Source organism: Ornithorhynchus anatinus, chromosome X1 (genome assembly GCF_004115215.2).
Source record: "Ornithorhynchus anatinus isolate Pmale09 chromosome X1, mOrnAna1.pri.v4, whole genome shotgun sequence".
Taxonomy (NCBI): Eukaryota; Metazoa; Chordata; class Mammalia; order Monotremata; family Ornithorhynchidae; genus Ornithorhynchus; species Ornithorhynchus anatinus.
Window position 1 is genome coordinate 85,766,153 of NC_041749.1, and position 25,104 is coordinate 85,791,256.

At 48.9% G+C, this 25,104-nt stretch overlaps 1 protein-coding gene across 3 annotated transcripts in view; it reads right to left on the bottom strand.

Annotated features, from left to right (window-relative positions):
• The window catches only part of TAMM41 (TAM41 mitochondrial translocator assembly and maintenance homolog), a 28,819-nt gene extending 9,968 nt beyond the window's left edge, over nt 1-18,851 (bottom strand). The window contains exons 1-6 of one of the 3 annotated variants that reach the window (XM_029051988.2): nt 18,618-18,735; nt 14,498-14,652; nt 11,924-12,016; nt 6,442-6,570; nt 2,756-2,906; nt 1,133-1,278 (exon numbers count right to left, since the gene is read on the bottom strand). In XM_029051988.2, the coding sequence (XP_028907821.1) occupies nt 1,133-1,278; nt 2,756-2,819 (210 nt within the window). In that variant the 5' untranslated portion in view covers nt 2,820-2,906; nt 6,442-6,570; nt 11,924-12,016; nt 14,498-14,652; nt 18,618-18,735. Of the gene's footprint in view, nt 1-1,132; nt 1,279-2,755; nt 2,907-6,441; nt 6,571-11,923; nt 12,017-14,497; nt 14,681-18,617 lie in introns of all 3 variants that reach the window. The other 2 variants (XM_016228254.3, XM_016228255.3) reach the window with 2 other exon arrangements.
• Between the last annotated feature and the right edge of the window lie 6,253 nt (nt 18,852-25,104).

A 25,104-nucleotide genomic window follows, 5' to 3' on the forward strand; every position in this document is an offset into this window, starting at 1 on the left:
AAGACTGCAGAGAAGGGAAGAGGTGGATTTGGCAATCATCTGTGTAATGAGCAAATGAGTTCTCCAAGGGAGTGGGTGTAGATGGAGAATAGAAGGGTACCCAGAACTGAAGCTTGAGGGTCACCTCCCAGCCTGACTCCCATAGCTAGAGGGTGAGAGGCAGTGGAGGAGCCTGAGAGAGACACTGAGAAGGGGCAGGCAGAAGAACCAGGAAAAGGCAGTGGCTGTGAAGCCAAGTGTGTTTCCTGGAGAAGGGGGTGGTCTCCAGTGTTGAAGGCAGCTGAGACATCAAGCAGGACTAGGATGGAGTAGAGTCTGTCAAATTTGGCAAGAAGGAGGCCATTGGTGATCTTAGGGTGGTTTCTGTGGGGTGAAGGCGGTGGAAGCCAGATTGGAGGAGGTCAAGGAGAGAATTGGAGGAGAGGAAGTGGAGGCAGCAGGTGTAGACACCTCGCTCAATGAGTCTATAGAGGAATGACAGGAAGGAATTGTGGCGATTACTGGGATAACAATATTGCTTTTTTTTTAAAAAAAAAAAAAAAGTTACTATCTGTGAAAGGAGAGCTGGCAGGTTTTAAAAAAAAAAAAATATGCTGATGATTTTTTTTTAATGGTTTTCAAGGCACTTTCCAGGCACTGGCCCAACACAATGATTAATCATGTCCCCAGGATATTTTGGGAGAATGCAATGATCTACCATCATTAGCCTGGCATGCAGTTAATCTTAATAAAGTGTATTCTACGAGTTGGCTGTACAGCTGGTCTCCCACAGCAAGCACGTGACTTTCCAAGGAAGTGCCTGAGTTTTAACTACATGCTGAATGAGAGAGAGGGCTGGGTAGGGAAAGAGATTTGGCCAGTAGGCCAACTAAGTCTCAAGTTTGACCCGTCAAATCTACTATTCCAATAGTCGGAATTCTCTAGGACTATGCAACTAAAGGAAAAACTTTTTTCTGAGAATTGAGCACCTTCCTGATAATTCGAGGGAAGGCTATTTTCTTTTGGCCGGGACTGGCTAACAGGAGAGCCCCAATTTCACCTGGGTAATTAGCACTATTCTGTCTTTGGTTTAGGGGAGCAGAACTGTAATAAAATAACAGATAAGGAATCCTGATTCCTTATGTCTGTTTACCTCTAGCTTGCCTTGGTGAAGTTTATACACCACTTGGGGGTTCTCCTGCAGGATATTACTGTAGAGCTCTCGAAAGTGAGCTATGTTGGGTTTGACGATATTCTGCACCTTTGATTTTTCCTCTCCAAACACCATCCGGAAGTCACCTAGTCAGAACAGAGACAAGGTCAAACAGACCCTCACTTAGAATCGACAACCTAAGAACCGCTCTGGAATTTTCAGACGAGGGTAGTGCTTATAAGCTCCCCACACCAAACCTCAGTTTACCTGATGAATGTCTGTCGTCAGACTGACCTGTCAGGCTGGCAAAGGGAGGAGTGGTGAGGGAGAGAGAGGAGGGAACAGGAAACTGCTTATAAGAGCCCAATCTTGCAGCCCGAAGACTTTTCCTTCTACACAGGAATGGCCTGCCACGTTTCTTACATATGACAGATCAGTGTTCTCCCCATCTTCAAAGCCCTACTGTAATCGTCTCTCCTCCAGGAAGCCTTCCCTGACTAACCTCATCTCCCCACCCTATCTTCCCCTCTTCTGCCTCACCTGTGCCACTTAATCTCATCCCCTAAGCACTTAAGTACATACACCCCCCCCCCATGTACATATCCTTACACTTGATCACTTCCCTTACCTGTAATTTAATAACAATGACGGGATTTGTTAAGGTCCTGTCAAGGAGACCTGTGCGATTGAGCAACTATGGCAGAGCCCTGAAGGGGCCAGAAACCTCAGACCCATTCTAGATACAGGGGCCCCCTGCCCATGTCGGCCTGACGATCGCATCCAACCTCAAACCAAATGGCAAGTGAGCCCAGTCCTGAAATTAAATGGCTTGAGACTCACTCCTTGTCCTGAGGGGTGTAGTGGGGGTGAGTGTTGCTTCTGGGAAATTTGCAGCGTGTGAGCTCATACATCCCTCTGAGAGTCGCACCCGGGGCGTTTCCAGTACTCTACCGGTCTCGGCTACGGGAGGGAGAGTCAAGCAGAGGCCTAACCATTCCATTCCTAGCTGGGGCGGTGACTAGCGAGTGGAAGGCAACCTGCTACAGGTCAAAACTCACCCATGCTGGGCAGCTGCGGGATAGGAGAGGGTCGAAGGAGGAGATTCGAGTTTACTGGAAGATGGCAATGGTAAGCCACTTCCATATTTTGACCAAGAAAACTCTATGGCTACACTATCAGAACGACGGAGATGGAGAGTGGGGCGTTCTGGGAGCGATGTGTCCGTGGTGTCGCTATGGGTCCGAGTCGACTCGATGGCATAAGACAAAGAGCTCATACACTGTGGGGATACTTTGGAAGCATCCCTAGCAGCCCCCAAAGAAGTGTACCCCAAAGGACTTCCAACTAGATCTGGACTCACTGCCGGAGAGTCCACAATAATTGGACAGTTATCGTGCTGCACCCCTTGATCTGAAACTGGGGGTTGCAGGAGCCCAGGAGAGCTCCAATCCCAACCAAGCCAAGCAACTGCACCTAAAATAGTGCACTGCTCTGTCTCCTTGACCCTTCAGGAGATTCCCTATATTACAGAAAGCGGTGGGCTTCCGTGCACGGGTTACCCGGCCTCGCTGAAGCCCAGGCCTCAAATCCTCAGCCAAAACTCTGGGGAGCATTTCTACTCACCAGAGTAGGAGAGTCCGGCAATCTGAACGAAGAGGTCTTCTTCAGAGAAGCTTTCTGGTAGCATGAGGAAAGCTGCTGTGACTGCACTCTTCAGGTTCTTACCGAGGGCAAATCGCAGCGCACCGTTCTCCTTCTGTGCCAGGATCTTCACCTGAAAAAGTAGATCATCGTCAATGGTATTTACTGAGCACTTACTGTGTGCAGAGCACTGTGCTAAGTACTTGGGAGGGTACTCTACAACAGAATTGTTTCCTGCCCACGATGTGCTTACAGTCTAGAGGGAAACCGGATTTCATTCATAGAGCATTACAACAGCAAAAGTTCTGTATCCACCAGTAGAAGGGGAAGGGGTGCAGAGACTGAGTTGAAGCAATGAAGACACACATCTCATCGATTTACTGAGTGCTTACTCTGTGCAGTGCACTGTACTAAGCGCTTAGGAGAGTTCAATACAACAGAATTAGTAGTCACGCTCCCTGCCTACACGAGCCCGCAGTCTAGAGGACGAGTTTACATGTGCCTCATAAAGTGAATTTTCAGCTTCAAATGGGTTCCTTCTGTTGGATTTCCATCTGTATGCTCTAAGTGCCACCTCAACAATGACAAAGGGGAGTGATGTGCCTCAGTAGCAATCTTTGTGCCGACAGCGATGGCTGAGATAAAGTAACGGGATCTGAACCAAAGGAATTAAAACTAAGGCAAAAAAAGAAAGGCCAAGAATTCATCTCTGACTCCTTTCAGGATGTGAGTCCCTCTTTGCTTCCTATTTCAGATTAGAAATCCAACTTAAGACCCACCTTGACCTATGGAAAGGAGTAGGCCTCATCTCTAATCAACCACGATAACCAAGGTCAAAAACACCTGTACCAGATTCTAATAATGATGTTACAGGATTAAATTTAGTGGGAATTTTAGAGAGTAAGCCAGTTTAGAACACTACCTTCTCTCAAACTTCAGTATTTTGGAACAAAGGATCAGAGCCAAATTGTTTTTGTAAAATAACATTTTGCAATCTAGGCTTCCTGAAGAATCTATCTTCACCCTTGCAATCTGCAGAAATCTCATGCTGCACACAAACATGTCCTAGAGTGATTTCCGCAATCCCCTTGCACATTACTTTTCTTCAGTGCGCTATAGGCGGCTCTGACGGTTACTCATTAGACAAGCATCTTTCCACCTTCTCCAATCAATAGCATTTGTTGAGCACTTATTGTGTGCAGGGCACTGCGCTAAGCACTTGGAAGAATACAAGAATTGGTAGACACGTTCCCTGCCCGTGAGGAGCTTATAGTTTAGAGAGGGAGGTGGACATTAATATAATTATGGATATGTTCATAAGTGCAATGTGGGGCTGAGGATGGGGTGACTATCCAGTGCTTAAAGGATCCAGATCCAGAACAAATAGAGAGTGAGAGCCTTGAGATTTGCAGGCCTAGTGGAAAGAGGATGGGACAAGGTGTCGGGAGACTCGGGTTCAAGGCCCAAATCCATCATTGGCCTATTGGATTACCTAAGGCAAGTCGCTCAACCTCTCTGAGCCTCAGTTACCTAAACAGTAAAATAAGGATATAAGTGACTGTAAGCCAAATATGGAGCTGGGACTATGTCTGCTCTGATATCCTTGCATATCTACTCCATTGCTTAGCAATAAGTGCTTAATCAAGGTCATATTTATTATTATTCCTGCTGCTGGGCCCTTCTGAGATGTATTTAATCAGCATTTATAAATTCCTCTGCAGGCTTCTGCCAAAGTCATAACTTCCTTGCCTGCACCCAACTCAAGGATGGTCTACATTTATATTCAGTTGAAGATGAACAGTTAGACTCAATAGAAGGTTAAATTAGTTCTTTCCAACAGAAAGGTATAACAGTCACAGAAACACTACACTAAAGACACCATGAGGAAGAATTAAAGTCACTAAAGAATTAAAGGGGTAGTTCATTACCTGGCACATAGTAAGTGCTTAACAAATACCATTTTAAAAAAGACATAGGGTATAGAGATTTTTACTTTTGAACTTCTTTTTCTAACATTCTGAGGTATGCTGCTATTTACACAAATAGAAGACCCCTCTCCCCCCCACCACCCCCAATGTCACATCCTAGAGCTTACTTAATCATTATTTGCTAAATTACTCTCCTATACATCATTACCTGGAGCAGGCTACTTATCCAATAATGAAACCATGAATTTTTCTTTTATGGTCCATGCAATTAGAAGGACTTCAAAGTCCCTAATTAAGCATTTGGACGCTCTTTCACATTAAGTATTATCAAAATAATTTGACAGTTGGTAAAACCCGATCTGTGATGTTTACCGAGGGTTATGTAATCAGTGGGATGATCAGGGAAATACCATGTATTTTCCTAGACTACATTTCAAGATAGTTTTTGGATTGTTCTTCTAAATATGCGGCATTTCATTTAGGTTTGTGGGGTTGCAGATTTTGACTTAATGAAAAGGATTCAAATATTTTGTGCTACTTTTTGCTTGGCGATTTTACAGAGCTCATCAGGCTCTCCAAAGTTTCTTCATCCTCCATTACTTCAAGACCTGTAACAACATGTAATTTGCCTCAATCTGTCTCTTCCACTTTTTCTAGTCAACTGAAAGGAGTCAAGTTCATAGAATCCGTAATATCTGAGTGGCCGGTCTGCCAACGAGAGTGAGCAGGAACCGCTTCCAGTATTTTTTGTTACAACTCAGCCCGGGAAGGCTGAAAAATGTTAAGATGCAGTCGTGTCCTTCTGCGTGCCTCCCAATTAGCTGAAGTCCGTCCCCGTGAGGGCCACTATCTGAGGAGGCCAATGCTCCTGTGGTCTCCGTCAGCAGCCTGCCTGCACTTTGAGGCCTGCCCTGAGGTAGTTCAGCCTGCTGACGTGGTAAGCAAGTGGTGGGAGGGCAGGGAGAGTGAAAAGTCTTAAGTTCTCTGCCAGCCAGGAAGATGTGCTGAGATACAGGTTCTTGGGGTGGACGCGGAGGCAGGGAGAGGCCGTGCAGAGGGATAGATTCTGCCCAAGGAGCTCCTCTAGTTGGGAGCCCCAAAAAAGAGGGGCCCAGGACTATTTTAGTCCTTTCACCTGCATGGTTCAGGCACTACTGATGCTAGATTCAAATTCAGTGTTAGGCTGGCCTTGAGCAAACTGAAGCTAAAAACAGATCTTTCAACCAAAAATTCCTGGTCAAAAAACATGTTTGGTCCATTCAAACCCATTCTATATTTTCCCTGCTCTACTTTTCCATCCTATCTTTTAAATGCGATCTTCCTCTAGCCCTCTTACTCGCTGGTCTGGCTTTGTAGACTTGCTTTATTTTTTTCCTCCTCTCTTCATCTAATTTAGTATCCACCCCACTTTGCCTTTCTCCAAAGCCACGTTATTGAACCCATTTACTTTTGCCATAACCCAATTGTTGTTTTTCCTTATTTTAATTCCTAATTTTAATTCCTTATTGTAATTATCATGCATCTTTTTTCAGAATTTCCCCCCATATCTCTTTTTGCTAGTTCTTAATATAAACTCTTTGAAAATAATTTATTTTACAAGCTGACAGATATACCGTAAAAAATATTACGGTTTGTGGAGATTTCTTGAGTTGTTCAACAGAAAGGTATTTGTTCTCAAAGGCAAGTTTTTACGTAAGAATTTTTTTTTAGGATCGAGAGCAAAAAATAAAGCATCCTTACTTAAAAGAAAGTAAGCGAGTTCTGAAGAGTCTGCTATTGTGCTGATCGGCTTCTTCAACGCAAGGCGAAATGGGAATATGGCGTGAGGAGAGAGAAACCAGTAAATTCTCGAGGCACTGAGAAAGAGGCCTGGGGGAAAAAAAAGAGAGTTCTAGCATTTGTGAATAGCCATTTGTGTCCTCTTGGGATGCCCTACCCTGCACCACACAGATAACGGAATAACTACCACGCAGAAAATCTCTGAATGAGTGACTTTAAAAAGCAGAATTAGATAGTTTCATGCATGTTTTAAGATTGGGGGGGGGGTGTTAAGAAAAAGAAAAATTCACAAGTGGCTTCCTTTCTCATTTAGTTGCCTTAGAAGCTTTACAGAAACGCACAGACGTGAAGCAAAAGCCACTAAACCAACTAGGGATCAAAGATCTAGCTCATGTTCTTCATCCTCATCATCATTAGTACTTATTGAGCAGCTACTGAATGCAAAGCACTGGGTACTAAGCACTTGGGAGAATTAAATACAAGAAGACAGGGTCATTTTTGCTCTCCAGAAGCTCACAATCTACAGGGACAGGCAGGCAAATACAGATAGTCTAGAGCTACTATAGGCAACAACAAAAGGAAGCAAAAGATGGACAAAGAAGTAGAATACGCAATTCTGCCCATGAAGGTTAGGGTGGCTGACAGACTTCTATGACCCAGGAGCTGAGGATTCGTCGTCAAAAGCCTCCTGGAGAAATGGCTTTCTTAAGAGGCCTTTGAAGGTTGAGTTGGAAGAAGTGAAGAGTGAGAATTGTGGTGTAGTGGGAGAAGGAGCAGAAAGACGAGTTTTGGGGACTTTCAAGCTAACGGTCTGGAGTTTGTTTTTGATGTTGAAGGAGACGGTTAGTCACTGGAGACTTACAAGGAAGGGGGCATTTGAGGAAGATGATCTGGGCCGAAGAGTGTAGATAGACTGAAGAAGAGAAAAGCGGAGGCCTGGTGACCAATAAGGTGGCTGATGCAGTACTCCAGCTAGGAGTTGATGAGGGTTTAGACCAGGGTCGCAACTCTAAGTGTGGAGTGGAAGGAGGGAATCCAGGAATTATTGTGGAGGAAGCCCTGGCAGGATTTAGGGACAGACTGAATGTGGAAGGTATAAAATGGAGGAGTTCAACCACTAGCAATAATTCTTTTTTTTCTGCCCAGAACTTTTCCACTTAATATGAAAATCTGCCAGTTTCTAATGGCTACTGAGGATGTTATAACAACCCTGAATTTTTTCTAGTCCACAAGGGAAGATTAGTAAAACATTACAATCACTATTAAACTGGTAGAGGCAGACCAACAATCGATAAATAAAACAATGGTATTTATTGAGTGCTTATGTGTGCAGAGCACTGTACTAAGTGCTCAAGAGAGTACAGCAGAGTAGGCAGACCCAATCTCTACCCAAGGAGTGTACAGTCTAGTGAAGAAGACAGCCATTAAAATAAATTACAGGTAACGGAAGCAAAAGAGTATAATGATATGTGCTTTGGGGGCTGGAGTGAATATTGAAGTGCTTAGGAGATACAGACTTAAGTGCATAAGTGGGGCAAAATGGAGAATAAGGTGGGGAGATGAGGATAGTTAAGGAAGGCTTCCTGGAGGAGGTATGATTTTTAAGTAGAGCTTTGAAGATGCGGAGAGAAGCGGTCGGTCAGATATTGGGGTGTGGGGGGAGTTTCCAGGCAGGAGGGAGGCCATAAGCAGGGTACTGACAGTGAGCAAGATGAGTTTGAGGCACAGTCAATAAGTTGGTGTTTGAGGAGTGATGTGGGCAAGGACTGATAAGAGGGAGAGAGCTGATTGCCTTAAAGCAGATGGTCAGGAGTTTCTGCTTGATGTGGAGATGGCTAGGCAACCATTAGAAGTTTTTGAGGAGTGGGGAAATATGCACAGAACAATTTTTTTTTTTTGGAAAAATTATGTGGGCAGCAGAATGATATATAGGTTGGAGAGGGGATGCAGGGAAGTCAATGAAGAGTAGTAGTTGAGGTGGGATATGGTAGTGGTTTGGATGGAGAGAAAGGGGTACAATGTACAGGTTTGATGACAGAACCAACAGGATTTGGTGATGGACTGAACATGAAGGTTGAAGCAGAAGTGAGTCCAGCATTATGCCAAAGTTGCAGGCTTGAGAGACTGGAGGATGGTGGTGTTGACAACAATGATGGGAAAGTCGTGGGGGAGGAGCGAGTTTGGGGAGTTCAATAATAATAATAATGTGGTATTATGCGCTTGCTATGTGCCGGGCACTGTGTTGTAGGCACTGGGGTAGATGCGAGCTAATCGGGCTGGACGCAGTCCCTGCCCCATATAGGGCTCACAGTCTTAATCCCCATTTTACAGATGAAGGAACTGAGGCACAGTCAAGTGAAGTGACCTGCCCGAGGTCACACAGTAGACAAGTAGAGGAGCTGGGACTAGAACTCAGCCTTCTGACTCCCAGGCCTGTGCTCTATCCATGTTCAGATGGCTTGAAGTCAGGAGGAAATGTGAGTCTGCACAGAAGGAAAGGGCCTGGGGCTGGAGAGGTGAATTTGGGAGTCACCAACGTAGAGCTAGTAGCTGAAGCCGTGGGAGTAAATGGAGAAGAGAAGGAGACCCAGAACTGCACCTTGAGGGACCCCAGCACAGTTAGAAGAGGAGCTGGTGAAAGCGACTGAGAGAGCAGACAGAAAGATAGGAGGAGAACCAGGAGATGACAGTGGTGGTGAAACCAAGGTTAGATAGTGTTTTCAGGAGGAGGGGTGGTCCACAGTGTCAAAGGCTGCTGAGCGATATAGGAGGATCGGGATGAAGTAGACTCCATTGGATTTGACAAGGAGCAGGTCACAGGTGACCTTGGAGAGAGCCGTTTCTGTGGAGTGGAGGGGGCGGAAACCAGATCGCAGGGAGTTGAGGAGCGGTAGAGGCAGTGGGAGTAAAAAATTCATTTGAGGAGTTTGGAAGGAATGGTAAGGAGACAGGGAAATTACTGGAGGGTGCAGTGGGGTCAAAGGAGGGCTTATTAAGGATGGGGGAGATATGGGCATGAAACCATATCTCAAATCTGAGAACTCAAAGCTTTCCCTTTAAACATTTATATCTGCCAACTGTTAGGAGTTTTTGGAACCAGTTTAATTACATATTTCAGTTCCTCAAACTTAATCCCATCCTTCTCAAGTACGGTAAAATGCGAGAGCGTTCTAGTCAGCCTCATTTAAAAAATTTCTTCTTAACATAACCCGTTGCCATGATAATGTCACTGTTGTTCCCTTTTAGGGAGATGTTTTCTGGCTTCCATTTCTGTCCCGGGTGACGGGTGAGTGCTGGCCCCTGGAGGCCAGCACAAGCCACCTTGTGCTTGACTACTTGTTTTGTTGCCTACTTGTTTTGCTGTCTGTCTCCCCCTTTTAGACTGTGAGCCCATTGTTAGGCAGGGATTGTCTCTATCTGTTGCCAAATTGTCCATTCCAGGCGCACAGTACAGTGCTCTGCACACAGTAAGCACTCAATAAATACGACTGAATGAATGAAACCTAAGAGCACGCTTAGGTAATGGTCATTAGACATCTCTTGTACCTTTCTAGCAGAAGCCTGCACAGTCCCAGTTTACCCAACCTGTGTGCAGGCAACGGTAAAGCTGTGGATGGGGCTTGAGTAATCGGTGTTTCCATGCGGGTTCAAGTTAGGAAAGGTGACTTGCTAAATCACAGCCGAGATCCAACCCCAATCTTCAATCGAACAGACGCAAAAAGAAACAGCGTGCTGATTTCTGTCTTCCGGAAGAGATTTCAAAAAAGATGGAGAGGCTCACTTGGGGCATGGCGTGACAGCGGCTTGCTTGTTTGTGGTGCTGCGGTTGCCTTGGCCGCAAATGGGCCCTGCGTCAATCGGTTCATCAATCAGTGGTAGTTATCGAGCACTTAGCATGTGCGGAGCGCTGTATTAAGCCCTTGGGAGACTACAATACAACAATTAGCTAACGCGCTCCACGGCCCATGGGGACTCCACTGTGGGCGAGGAACGGGTCTATGAACTCTGTTGCACTGAGCTCTCCCCAAGTGCTTAGTCAAGTGCTCTGCACACAGTAAGCGCTCAATCATAATAATAACGGCATTTGTTGAGTGCTTACTACATGCCAGGCACTGTACTAAGCGCTGGGGTGGATACAAGCAAGTCGGGTTGGACCCAGTCCCTGTCCCACAGAGGGCATGTGATCTTAATTCCCAACTTGCAGAGGAGGTACCTGAGGCAGGGAGGAAGTGAAGTGACTCATCCAAGGCCACACAACAGACAAGTAGTGGAGCTGGGATTGGAACCCAAGACCTTCGGACTCCCAGGACTGTGCTCTATCCATTACTCTATGCTGCTTCTCAATAAAGACCCTGGTCGACTGAACCTGGCTGGCGGGGACGAGAGAATGTGAGTGGTGCTGTAGAAGCCATCAACTCTCCACACGGGTTCTCGGACCTGAGTCTCGGGATTTGGGCCCAGTCGACGTGCCCGACAGGAGAGTCCGTGACTAGTACCACCCCTCGGGAATCAAAATTGCCAGAACGAATGGAGCCAAGTCAGGCTGGGTAAGTAAGATCGGGTCCCCAGGGTGAGGGTCGGGTATGGGTGTAAAATACAGTACAAGTGCAGTTAATCTCTAGTTTAACTGAACATGGGCGAAGTCGTTCTATACCAAATTCAAAACTGTATGCTCCCTGTGGACAGGGATCATGTATGGTCCTCTCCCAAGCACTCAGTACAGTGTTCTGCACACAGTACACGTTCAACAAATACCACTGATTGATGGAAGTTGCGTCCAATGACTTACCTCCTTTTAAGGAGGTAGCAGATGCTGACTGATCTGAAAGCATTCTCATCAAGCAGTGTGGCTCAGTGGCACGAGCCCAGGCTTGGGAGTCAGAGGACATGGGTTCTAATCCCGGCTCCGCCACTTGTCCACTGTGTGACCTCGGGCAAGCCACTTAACCTCTCTGTGCCTCAGTTCCCTCATCTGGAAAATGGGGATTGAGACTGTGAGCCCCACGTGGCACAACCTGATAACCTTGTATCTACCCCAGCGTTTAGAACCAAGTTAGCGCTTAACAAATACCATGATTAATATATCATCCCCAGCAGCTACGATATTCGGACTCAGACTAGTATAAAGAGCACGGGCCTGGGAGTCAGAGGTCCTGGGTTCTAATCCTGGCTTCACCCCGTACATGCTGTGTGACCTTGGGCAAGTCATTTAAATACCATTACTATTACTTTCCTGAATTCATTAAAAAGAGCTTCTCTCACTTGCCACAACTCTGCTTCACTCCAGCAAAGAGGGAGCAACATTTGGTCCCGAAAGTAGAGGTGTTTCCACTGAAACACTCCCCCAGCCCCCGTCCCAACCTGGAAACCAGGAGAGACGGAGCTGTTTGTTCAGTGTCCCAGTCCTTGGTCTCACGTCAGTGGAGCATGCTCGATCACTCACTGGTTTGTGCAGGCGTCCAGCGATGTACAGTGTATTCCAGTCAATCAGATCTCTGATCAGAGCATCTGTGCTAATAACTCCATATTTGATGAGCTGGGGAAGAGAGGAAAATATGAGGAAGGAAACCCATTCTGTTCATGGACAAGCACGCTTGTCCAAAGTTCACCCAACAGCCACGTATGAAATGCAAAGAATTAAATGGCATCTTTCCTGGCTGAAGTATTGTCAAGGTGCCTGGTCACTGAGGCTTGGCTTTCCTCCACAGTTTTGCTGCACCGCTGACACTTCTCTGTTGAGTACTTTTCAAGTTGAGAGCTGCAAGTGATATTCTCTATCACTGTGTTCAAATATTTTATTTTACCTTTCAGCCCTCAAGCCCTTGCCAATTAGACCATTTCAAAATGATTTAGACTGTCTGAATTGCTTCCTATTTATTGCTTTATTTTTATTCATCTGTTCTTTCTCTTAGCATGGGACTTGCTCATAGCCCTTCTTTAGTTAACATTATCCTACCTGTGGCAAAAAATATTTGCAGAATCAAGACCCTTTTTTGTTCTCTGATGCTACAATTCCTTCCCTCACTATGGGCCTCTAAAAATCTGCTGCAGAGCCTTGATGTAAAGTGCAGGTCCTCTTGAAAAATCATGTCTCCTGGAAAGAAGAGCATGAATTCAGATCCTCAGCTTGTAATTAACAGTCTGTTTATTATTCAGAGGGAAAGGCTCGAATTAATACTAGCCTTCACTTTTTGCTGACATACTTTGCCTTGGAACAGAATAAAAATGTGTGGCCAAGCAATGACATTTATAGTTATGTCAAATTCCCCCCTTCCCTCTCCTCTCCATCAGGAGGTCAGTTTGTTCTACTGGTTTTTGATTCCTGAGATTCAGTAATAATAATAATTAATAAGTGCTTAAATACTATTATTATTGTTGTTTTATTTAAGCATTTGTGCCAGGTACTGTACTAAGCCCTGGGGGTAGATGCGAAATAATGAGATCAGACAGTCCCTGACCCACATGGGACTCACAGTCTAAGTAAGGAGGGAGAACAGGTATTGCATCCCCATTTTACAGTCGAGGAAACTGAGGCACGGGGAAATTAAGCGATTTTCTCAAGTTCACACAGCAAGCAGTTGGCAGAGCTGGGATTAGAACCCAGGTCCTTTGACTCCCAGGCCTGTGCTCTTTCCATTAATAATAACTATTATTTTATGGAATAATCTGTCGGACATGAAGGAGGAGGGAGCTCCAGACCAGAGGGAGAACTTGGGCAAGGGCTGGCGGCGAGACAGATGAGATTGAGGTACGGTGAGTAGGTTGAAGTTAGGAGAGCAAAGCGTGAGAGCTGATCTGTTTTATGAGAGGAGCGAAGAAAGGTTGGCAGGAGTAATCCTGGCTCCGCCATTTGTCTGCTGTGTGACTTTGGGCAAGGCACTTCGTTTCTCTGTGCCTGTTACCTCATCTGCAAAATGGAGATTAGGTCTGTGAGCTCCATATGGGACAGGGAGGGTGTCCAATCTGATAAACATGCATCTACACCAGTGCTTCATTCATTCAATCATATTTATTGAGTGCTTACTGTGTGCAGAGCACTGTACTAAACACTTAGAAAGTACAATTCAGCAATAGAGAATCCCCGCCCACACCAGGCTTACGGTCTAGAAGCAGGGGAGCCAGACATCAAAGTAAACAGGCATCAATATAAACAAATAGAATTATAGATATATACATGTCGAGAGGTAAACAAGCATTAATATAAATAAATAGAATTATAGATATGTACATTTATATACAAGTGTTGTGGTGGGGGGAGGGGGTAGAGCAAAGGGAGCGAGTCGGGGTGACGCGGAGGAGAGGGGGAGCTGAGGAAAGGGGGGGCTTAGTTTGGAAAGGCCTCTTGGAAGAGGTGAGCCTTCGGTAAGGCTTTGAGGGCGGGAAATGTGATTGTCTGGAGGACTTGAGGAGGAAGGGCATTCCAGGCCAGAGGTAGGATGTGGGCCAGGGATCAACAGTGGGACAGGCGAGAACGAGGCACAGTGAGAAGGTTAGCACTGGAGGAGTGGAGTGTGCGGGCTGGGATGTAGAAGGAGACTACTAAGAGAAGGAGACTCCTTCCTTCCCCCACTCTTTCGCTTGCCTTCTCCCTAGAACGCTCCCGCTGGTTCTCCCCCCCGAATACCTCAGTGGCAGGCGGCCAGGGTGAGGGAGCGACTGAGCAGGTCACCATTGCTTTCTTTGCCCTGGAAACCTGGCTCAGGGCAGGGCGGGGATTGGGGGTTGCAATGGGGACCGGGGACCGGGGCAGATGGCAAGATGGCCGCTGAGGGGTCGGGCTGGCTGAGCCATACCCTGTGGGAGAGGTGCCACAGAGGCCAAGCCCGCACTCTGCCAGCCATATCCCGACCACCCGGCCCCCAACAGGAGCCACGCAGTACTCTCCGAGTTCCCCTGTGAAGCCTGGCGCGTCTTCTTCCTGGAACCCTCTTCTAGTACGTTCCTGTTTCCTTCCACCCACCGCTGGATCCAAACGTGCCAAACCGACAACTCCAAGGCAAAACCCCATGTCGCTTACCTTCCCATCACAGGGGATCATTGAATTGTAGTAAACGCCAGCCCCATAATTATTCTGAACATCAGTGATGACGTTCGGCCCGAAGAATTTTAGGAAAGAGTAATGGGTCCTATTTTTCTGCAGGTTCCTTGAATGCCAAGCAACAGGGTCATCCACTGTAAACACAAAGTCCAGCATAAGGTTCTATGAGAGAAACCAAAGACAGAGTTTAAAAAAAAAAAAAAAAGCACCTAAACATGCATCTACATTCAGTTCTCTCTCTTAACAACACGTGTTTTCGTTTTGTATTTGGGCTAAAACGCTGTTAGGGAATTAGGGAACGTTCTTCCGACCTCGGGAACCTGTTTGGATGCAGCGTGACAGGGTGTCGGGAGAAAAGAGTAGCACGTGTGTGGCCACGTCGGACACGGGCGACTGCTATAAACGCAAGTTTTTCTTCAATAATAATGACGGTATTATGTGCCAAGCCCTGTACTAAGCGCTGGGGAACGTGAAAGTTAATCACGACGGAAACAGTCCCTGTCCCGCGTGGGGTTCAAGGGCTAAGTAGGAGGGACAGCAGGTATTGAATCCCCATTTTACAGATGAGGAAAAGAAAAGTAAAGAGACATGCCCAAGGTCATGCAGCAGGCAAGTGGCAGTTAGGATTAGAACGCACGCCCTCCGCCCCACCAGGCCTGTGCTCCTTCCACCCACGTTATATAGTAAGCGCTTAACAAATACCAACATTATTATTAGAACTGGGTGTACTCAGTCTCCGATATACACGACAGTTGACAAGAGGGGTTGGGGACGGGTACAAGACCAGCCTCCCAACAGCTAGCCCAAGCCTACACGAGTTGGGGCACTAGTCCTTGATGGCTGAAAAGGCCGCCACGGTAGTGACATCAAGTATTTGAGTGTCTGTGAGCACAGCATTGTGAGCAGTGCCTGGGAGAGTAGAATAGAGTTAGATGCCTTTCCTCAAGGAGCTTTCGACCAACTGGGGAAGTCCGACAAAATGAATTACAAGTAGGAGTTAAAATATAAAGATATATACATCGGTGCTACCAGTTGGGGGAGGGAGGACTGACCAAGTCCTTAGGTGACAGAGAACTCAATCGATGATATTTATTGAGTGCTTACTGTGTGCAGAGCACTGTACTAAGCCCTTGAACGGAGAAGCAGCATGGCGTAGTGGATAGAGCACGGGCCTGGGAGTCAGAAGGTCCGAGTTCTAATCCCGGCTCCACCACTTGTCTGCTGTGTGACCTTGAGCGAGTCGCTTCACTTTTCTCGGCTTCAGTCACCTCATCTGTAAAATGGGGATTGAGACTGTGAGCCCCACGTGGGACAGGGGCAGTGTCCAACCTGAGTTGCTTGTATCCACCCCAGTGCTCAGTACAGTCTGGCACATAGTATGCACTTAAATGCCATAATAGTAATGATACAACGGAGTTGGGAGACAATGCTGAAATGGTAGTTGGGAGTTGTGGAGATTGTGAGGTGATGAGAAATTGGGGAAAGCTTACCGGAGATGTGAGAGCTCACCTCCTCCAAGAGGCCTTCCCAGACTGAGCTCCCCCTTTTTCCTTCTACTCCTCCCCGTTCCCCTCAGCTGAGCCCCCTTTCCCTCTGCTCCTCCTCCCCTCCCACCCCATCCACTGCTCCTCCCCCTCCCCTCAGCACTGTGCTCATTTGTATATATTACCCTACTTATTTTGTTAATGAGGTGTACATCCCCTCGATTCTATTTATCGTGATAATGTCTTGTTTTTTGTTTTGTTCTGTTTTGCTCTGTCGTCTCTCTCCCCCAATTAGACTGTGAGCCCATCACTGGGCAGGGACTGTCTCTATCTGTTGCCAAGTTGCACATTCCAAGCGCTTAATACAGCGCTTTGCACATAGTAAGCGCCCAATACTATTGAATGAATGATTTTAAAGAGGGCTTTGAAGATGGGGAGAGCTGGGTGTGAAGGGGTAGTGGGTTCCAGGCAGAAGGGAGGACATAAGCAAGAGGTCGGTAGCAAGAGAGTCAAGAACCATAAGGAGTAGATTGGTTTGAGAGGAAAAAGCATGCAGACTGGATTGCAGTGGGGGGTGAGAATAAGCAGGGGAGAGAGAACTGACCGGGTGCCTCAAAGCTGATGGTCAGGCATTTTGGCTTGACGCAGAGAGGGATGGGCAACAATTAGAGGTTTCTGAAGAGTGGGGTGACGTGCCCAGAACGATATTTTGGAAATGAAGTAAGGACTGGAGAGGGGAGAACTGGGAGCTGGGAACGCAATGAGGAAATGTTGCAGTAGAAAAGTTGGGATGTGACGAGTCCATATCAACTGAACCAGTGGGTTAACAGTTTGAATAGAGAGGAAGGGGTGGATTATGGAAATGTAGAGGAAGAATCAACAGGATTTGGTGGTACCTAAGAGTTGTTCGAATTGCTGTACCGGGCCTTTTTCTTTCACCAGAGCCAGGTTTTGCACTCCCTCCCTTTTCAGACATGTTTTTATATGGTATTTTTAAAGTGCTTACTGTGTGTGGAGTTGTCAAGTGCTGGAGTAGATACACGTTTATCATGTTGGCCACAGTCCCTGGCTCACATACTAAATAGGAAGGTGAATAGATAACTGTGTGCTAAGCACTGTACTAAGCGCTGGGGTAGACAAGATAATCAGGTCCTACATGGAGCTCACAGTGTAAGTAGGAGGGGTGGTCAGGGACTGAATCCCCATTTTGCAGATGAAGGAACTGAAACACAGAGAAGTAACTTGCCCAAGGTCACACTGCAGGTAAGCAGTGGAACAAGGATTAGAACCCAGGTCCTCTGAACCTCAGGCCTGTGCTCTTTCCACTATGCCACGCTGCTTCTCAGTTTAAATGTGACTTTTCTCAAGAGCAGCAACCAGAACCGTACGCAGTATTCTGTATCCCCACTAGACTGTAAGCTCATCGTAGCTAGGGAACATGACAACCGACTCTGTTGTATTGTACCCTCCCGAGCTCTTAGTACAATGCTCTGCACACAGTGCTTAAAAAATACCTTTGATTAATATGACAATTATGAATTACGTCTGTTGGTCTCCTTCCTTTTGCTGTCAGTGTTGACAGTTACAAAGTGAAGGTAGAACCTGGGAAGAACATAGTACACAATTGTGTATTTATCTGTGTATTTCATTTTTACGAATGTATTTATCCTCCCGTTTCTTATATCCAACCTTATGCTTTTTAGACTAATGCATATTTATCCACTTTTGTGTGTCTTTAAGACTGAAGGCTTCTATAGAGCAGGGAATCATATACTTCCAAGTGTCTAGTAAGTGTCCTGCATGTATAAAAAAACCTCCATCACGAAAATACTAATAATAGTATTTGTTCAGCGCTTACTAAAGGTCAAGCACTGTACTGAGGGCTGGGGTAGATGCAAAATAATCACGTCAATCAATCCATGGTGTTTACTGAGCACTCACTGTGTGCTGAGCACTGGACTGTTCAAAGCACAGTCCCTTTTCCCGAGTAGGAAAACAGGAATCTTATCACCAGATGAGGTAACTGAGGCCCAGAGAAGTAAAGTGACTCGCCCAAGGTCCCACAGTAGACAAGGAGAGGGGGATTAGAACCCAGGTCCTCTGCCACTCAGGCCCGTGCTCTTTCCACTAGGCCAGGCTGCTTAGTAATACTAATAGTAATCATGTTGGTAGCCGTTTAAGCGCTATGTGCCAAGCCCCGTTCTGAGCGCTGGGGGAGATACAAGGTCCCACGTGGGGCTCCCAGTCTTCAGCCCCATTTTCCAGACGAGGTCACTAAGGCCCAGAGAAGTGAAGTGACTCGCCCAAGGCCACACAGCTGACCGGCGGCGGAGCCAGGATTGGAACCGACGGACCTCTGACTCCCCTGCCTGGGCTCTTGCCACTCAACCCCCGCTGCTGCTTTCAGCGAGCGCTTACGATGCTCCAAGCGCTGCGGTAGACACGAGGTCAGCAGGTGGGCCCACGTGGGGCTGACGGCCTTCGTCCCCCTTTTCCAGAGGAGGTCACTGAGGCGCAGAGAAGGTCAGTCGAGCAGCCGAGTGGCCACCCCCGAGGAGCAGGAACCCAAGTGGGACCCCCTCCCCGGCCGCCTCCGCCCATCGGGCCGGGCTCACCTGCTGCTCGGCGTTGGGCCCCGCCTGGCGATAGACTCCGGACCCGTAGGCAAAGGCCAGGCTGGGGTCCTCGGGGAAGTGCGCGAGGATGCGGCGAAATGCCACCCCCGAGCTCTGCAGGGCCTTGAGCGACATGGGGGCGGCGGTCGGTGGGTCGGCCGGCCGCTGCCGCCCCCCGGCCCCGCCGCAGGCCACAGAACGGACCGAGCGGTCGGGGCAGGGTGGGCCCGCGCGCCCGCCAGCCCGCTGAGGCGCCACGCGCCGAAGGGCCGCGCGCCCGCCCGCCAAGAGAGGGAGATGGCGGGGCGGGAGGCTTGGATCTCCACAGCGCCACCAGCCGTCCGGAGGACCGAGGGGACCCAGCCCGGCTCGGCCCATTGAGGAGCTCCTCCCCCCGCCCCCCGCGGGGAATTGATAATAATAATGTTGGCATTTGTTAAGCCCTTACTACGTGCAGAGCATTGTTCTAAGCGCTGGGGGAGATACAGGGTCATCAGGTTGTCCCACGTGAGGCTCACAGTTAATCCCCATTTTACAGATGAGTTAACTGAGGCACAGTGAAGTGACTTGTCCACAGTCACACAGCTGACAAGTGGCAGAGCAGGGATTCGAACCCATGACCTCTGACTCCCAAGCCCAGGCTTTTGCCACTGAGCCATGCTGCTTCTCATGGGGCTTACAGTCTTCATCCCCATTTTCCAGATGAGGGAACTGAGGCCCAGAGAAGTGAAGTGACTCGCCCAAAGTCACACAGCTGACAAGTGGTGGAGTTGGAATTCGAACCTATGACCTCTGACTCCCAAGCCCGAGCTCTTTCCGAGAGCCACACTGCTTCTCTAATTGGCAGGATATTGGTGTGTGAACCCGTTGTTGGGCAGGGCTTGTCTCTATCTGTTGCCGAGCTGTACTGTCCAAGCACTTAGTACAGTGCTTGGCACACAGTAAGCAGCGTGGCTCAGTGGAAAGAGCCCGGGCTTGGGAGTCAGAGATCATGGGTTCGAATCCGGGCTCTGCCACTTGTCAGCTGTGTGACTGTGGGCAAGTCACCTTCTCTGTGCCTTAGTGACCTCATCTGTAAAATGGGGATTAACTGTGAGCCTCACGTGGGACAACCGATTACCCTGTATCTACCCCAGCGCTTAGAACAGTGCTCTGCACATAGTAAGCGCTTAACAAATACCAACATTATTATTAGTAGTAAGCGCTCAATAAATACCATTGAATGAATGAATAGTGATGGTATCTGTGAAGAGCTTACTGTGGGCCGATCACTGTTCTAAGCACTGGGGAAGGTCCAAGGTAATCAGGTTGTCCCACGTGGGGCTCACAGTCTTCATCCCCATTTTACAGATCACAGATAAATTAACTGACTTGCCCAAGGTCACACAGCATTCATTCATTCAGCTGTATTTATTGAGCCCTTTCTGTGCGTAAAGCACTGTACTGAGTGCTTGGAAGGTACAGTTCAGCAGTAAAGAGAGACAATCCCTACCCATACTAGGTTTACAGGCTAGAGGGGGGAGACAGACTTCAAAACAAGTAAACAGGCATCAATATAAATAGAATTATAGTTATATATGAAAACACAGAAATGCTGTGGGGCAGGGGGAAGGGCAAAGGGGGTGAGGCACGAGCACTGTTCTAAGCACTGGGATACATACAGGGCTATCATGTTGTCCCACATGAGGTTCACAATCTTAATCCCCATTTTACAGATGAGGGAACTGAGGCACAGAGAAGTGAAGTGACTTGCCCACAGTCACACAGCTGACAAGTGGCAGAGCCAGGATTCGAACCCATGACCTCTGACTCCCAAGCCCGGGCTCTTTCCACTGAGCCGTGCTGCTTCGCTACATTCACCCAAGACTGGTTTGAGCGTGAGGGTGACGGAGCCACATGGAAAGAAGTGAGCAGCAGCGTGGTTCAGTGGAAAGAGCCCAGGCTTAGGAGGCAGCGGTCTTGGTTTCTAATCCCCGCTTCTCTGCTAGTCAGCTGTGTGGCTCTGGGCAAGTCACTTCACTTCTCTGTGCCTCAGTTACCTCATCTGTAAAATAGGGATTAAGACTGTGAGCCCCACGTGGGACAACCTGATCACCTTGTATCCCCCCCACAGCGCTTAGAACAGTGCTTTGCACATAGTAAGCGCTTAACAAATGCCTTCATTATTATAATTGAGGCAGGGCCAGGAAAGCCTGGGCCGTGGAAGCCCTCAGAGGGCCATCCCTGTCTGGCCAGGGACAGGAGGAAGCCCCTCACCATTACTATGCTCTAACGGTCGAGTTCAGAGAATAAACGACATACACTGATACCCAAGACGCTGCGCGCCCACACACACTAGAATTACCCTATTCTTGTCAATGATGGCCAGCAGACGCTTTCCCTAAAATGGCCGCAGTATTACCCTCCTCCAAGATGGCCGCGACGTCGCCCTCTTCCAAGATGGCCGCGACGTCGCCCTCTTCCAAGATGGCCGCGACGTCGCCCTCTTCCAAGATGGCCGCGACGTCGCCCTCTTCCAAGATGGCCGCGACGTCGCCCTCTTCCAAGATGGCCGCGACACCGCCCTCTTCCAAGATGGCCGCGACGTCGCCCTCTTCCAAGATGGCCGCGACACCGCCCTCTTCCAAGATGGCCGCGACACCGCCCTCTTCCAAGATGGCCGCGACACCGCCCTCTTCCAAGATGGCCGCGACACCGCCCTCTTCCAAGATGGCCGCGACGCCGCCCTCTTCCAAGATGGCCGCGACGCCGCCCTCTTCCAAGATGGCCGCGACACCGCCCTCTTCCAAGATGGCCGCGACGCCGCCCTCTTCCAAGATGGCCGCGACGCCGCCCTCTTCCAAGATGGCCGCGACACCGCCCTCTTCCAAGATGGCCGCGACACCGCTCTCCTCCCAAGATGGTCGCAGTTTGGCCGTTTTTAAAAGTGATCATTGCTTGGAGTCTTCTCTAAGATGGCCACAGCCTTAACCTCCTCAAAGATGCCCGCGATGTCATGGGTTCCAATTCCGCCTCCGCCCCTTGTCAGCTGTGTGACTTTGGGCGAGTCACTTCACGTCTCTGTGCCTCAGTTCCCTCATCTGTAAAATGGGGCCCCACGTGGGACAGCCTGATTACCTTTTATTCATTCATTCATTCAATAGTATTTATTGAGCGCTTACTATGTGCAGAGCACTGTACTAAGCGCTTGGGATGAACAAGTCGGCAACAGATAGAGACAGTCCCTGCCGTTTGACGGGCTTACAGTCTAATTGGGGGAGACGGACAGACAAGAACAATGGCACTAAACAGCGTCAAGGGGAAGAACATCTCGTAAAAACAATGGCAACTAAATAGAATCAAGGCGATGTACAATTCATTAACAAAATAAATAGGGTAACGAAAATATATACAGTTGAGCGGACGAGTACAGTGCTGTGGGGATGGGAAGGGAGAGGTGGAGGAGCAGAGGGAAAAGGGGAAAATGAGGCTTTAGCTGCGGAGAGGTAAAGGGGGGATGGCAGAGGGAGTAGAGGGGGAAGAGGAGCTCAGTCTGGGAACGCCTCTTGGAGGAGGTGATTTTTAAGTAAGGTTTTGAAGAGGGAAAGAGAATCAGTTTGGCGGAGGTGAGGAGGGAGGGCGTTCCAGGACCGCGGGAGGACGTGACCCGGGGGTCGACGGCGGGATAGGCGAGACCGAGGGACGGCGAGGAGGTGGGCGGCAGAGGAGCGGAGCGTGCGGGGCGGGCGGTAGAAAGAGAGAAGGGAGGAGAGGTAGGAAGGGGCAAGGTGATGGAGAGCCTTGAAGCCTAGAGTGAGGAGTTTTTGTTTGGAGCGGAGGTCGATAGGCAACACTGGAGTTGTTTAAGAAGGGGAGTGACATGCCCAGATCGTTTCTGCAGGAAGATGAGCCGGGCAGCGGAGTGAAGAATAGACCGGAGCGGGGCAAGAGAGGAGGAAGGGAGGTCAGAGAGAAGGCTGACACAGTAGTCTAGCCGGGATATAACGAGAGCCCGTAATAGTAAGGTAGCCGTTTGGGTGGAGAGGAAAGGGCGGATCTTGGCGATATTGTAGAGGTGAAACCGGCAGGTCTCGGTAACGGATAGGATGTGTGGGGTGAACGAGAGGGACGAGTCAAGGATGACACCGAGATTGCGGGCCTGCGGGACGGGAAGGATGGTCGTGCCATCCACGGTGATGGAGAAGTCTGGGAGCGGACCGGGCTTGGGAGGGAAGATGAGGAGCTCAGTCTTGCTCATGTTGAGTTTTAGGTGGCGGGCCGACATCCAGGTGGAGACGTCCCGGAGGCAGGAGGAGATGCGAGCCTGAAGGGAGGGGGAGAGGACAGGGGCAGAGATGTAGATCTGCGTGTCATCTGCGTAGAGATGGTAGTCAAAGCCGTGAGAGCGAATGAGTTCACCGAGGGAGTGAGTGTAAATGGAGAACAGAAGAGGGCCAAGAACTGACCCTTGAGGAACTCCAACAGTTAAAGGATGGGAGGGGGAGGAGGCTCCAGCGTAGGAGACCGAGAATGATCGGCCAGAGAGGTAAGAGGAGAACCAGGAGAGGACAGAGTCCGTGAAGCCAAGGTGAGATAAGGTATGGAGGAGGAGGGGATGGTCGACAGTGTCAAAGGCAGCAGAGAGGTCAAGGAGGATCAGAATGGAGTAGGAGCCATTGGATTTGGCAAGAAGGAGGTCACGGGTGACCTTAGAGAGAGCAGTCTCGGTAGAGTGGAGGGGACGGAAGCCAGATCGGAGGGGGTCTAGGAGAGAATGGGAGTTAAGGAATTCTAGGCATCGATTGTAGACGACTCGTTCTAAGATTTTGGAAAGGAAGGGTAGTAGGGAGATAGGACGATAACTGGAGGGGGAAGTGGGGTCAAGAGCGGGTTTTTTTAGGATGGGGGAGACGTGGGCATGTTTGAAGGCAGAGGGGAAGGAGCCCTTGGAGATTGAGTGGTTAAAAATAGAAGTTAAGGAAGGGAGGAGGGCAGGGGCGATGGTTTTAAGAAGGTGAGAGGGAATGGGGTCCGAGGCGCAGGTGGAGGGGGTGGCACTTGCGAGGAGGGAGGAGATCTCCTCTGAGGATACTGCAGGGAAGGATGGGAAAGTAGGGGAGGGGGTTGTTGGGGGGGAGGGGAGAGGCGGAGGGGTGACTTTGGGGAGCTCAGACCTGATCGTGTTGATTTTCGTGAGGAAATAGGTGGCCAGATCATTAGGGGTGAGAGATGGGGGAGGGGGAGGAACAGGGGGCCTAAGGAGAGAGTTAAAGGTCCGGAACAATCGGCGGGGGTGACAGGCATGGGTGTCGATGAGGGAGGAGAAGAAGCTTTGCCTGGTGGAGGAGAGGGCAGAGTTAAGGCAGGAAAGGATAAATTTGAAGTGTGTGAGGTCGGCTTGGTGCTTGGACTTTCGCCAGCGGCGCTCAGCAGCTCGAGCATAGGAGCGTAGGAGGCGGACGGAGGAGGTGATCCAGGGCTGTGGGTTAGTGGAGCGAGAGCGGCGGAGGGAAAGGGGGGCGAGAGAGTCGAGATGAGTAGAGAGGGTGGAGTTGAGAGCGGAGACCCGCTCGTCGAGAGTGGGAAGAGAGGACAGGGCGGCAAGGTGAGGCGAGATGCTATTGGAAAGACGAATGGGATCGAGAGAGCGGAGGTCTCTGTGGGGCAGTAGCGAAGATTTGCAGGGGGAGGGAGTGTGAGAGATGAGGCAGGTGAGAAGGTTATGGTCAGAGAGAGGGATTTCAGAGTTGGTGAGTGAGGAGATAGTGCAGCGGTAGGAGATGACGAGATCGAGGGTGTGACCGAGTCGGTGAGTGGGCGCGGTATGGTGGAGGAGGAGGTCGGCAGAGTCGAGGAGGGATAGCAGGCGGCCGGCAGAGGAGTCGTCGGGTACATCCGTACCCCTCACCCCCCCTTACCCCCCCGCCAGCACTTAGAACAGTGCTTGGCACATAGTAAGTGCTTAACAAATACCGTTATTATTATGTTGTTGTTACTATTTTCAAAGTGGAAACATAGCTGCTCTTTTCAAAGATTAGGACATTATTGCCCTTCTCAGAGATGGTCGAAACACTGCTCTCAAATTGTTTATAATCTAGAGGGAGAGACTGAAATTAAATTACAGGTAGTGAAAGCAAGTGAGTATATAAAGATGTATATATAAGTGCTGTGGGTGGGGGTAGGGTGAGTATGGAGTGCATAGGTGACACAGAAGGGAGGGAAGATAAGAGAGGGGATTGAGAAGTTTGTCAGGGAAGGCTTCAATACATATTGAGTAGAAGCAGTGTGGCCTAGTGGATGGAGCATGGGTCTGGGAGTTAGAAGGGCCTGGGTTCTAATTCCACTCTGCTGCTTGTCTGCTGTGTGACCTTGGGTAAGTCACTTCATTTCCTCTATGCCTCAGTTCCCTTATCTGTAAAATGGGGATGAAGATTTATTAATTTATTTATATTACTGTCTGCCCCCCCCCCCCGCACCAGACTGTAAGCTCATTGTGGGCAGAGAATGT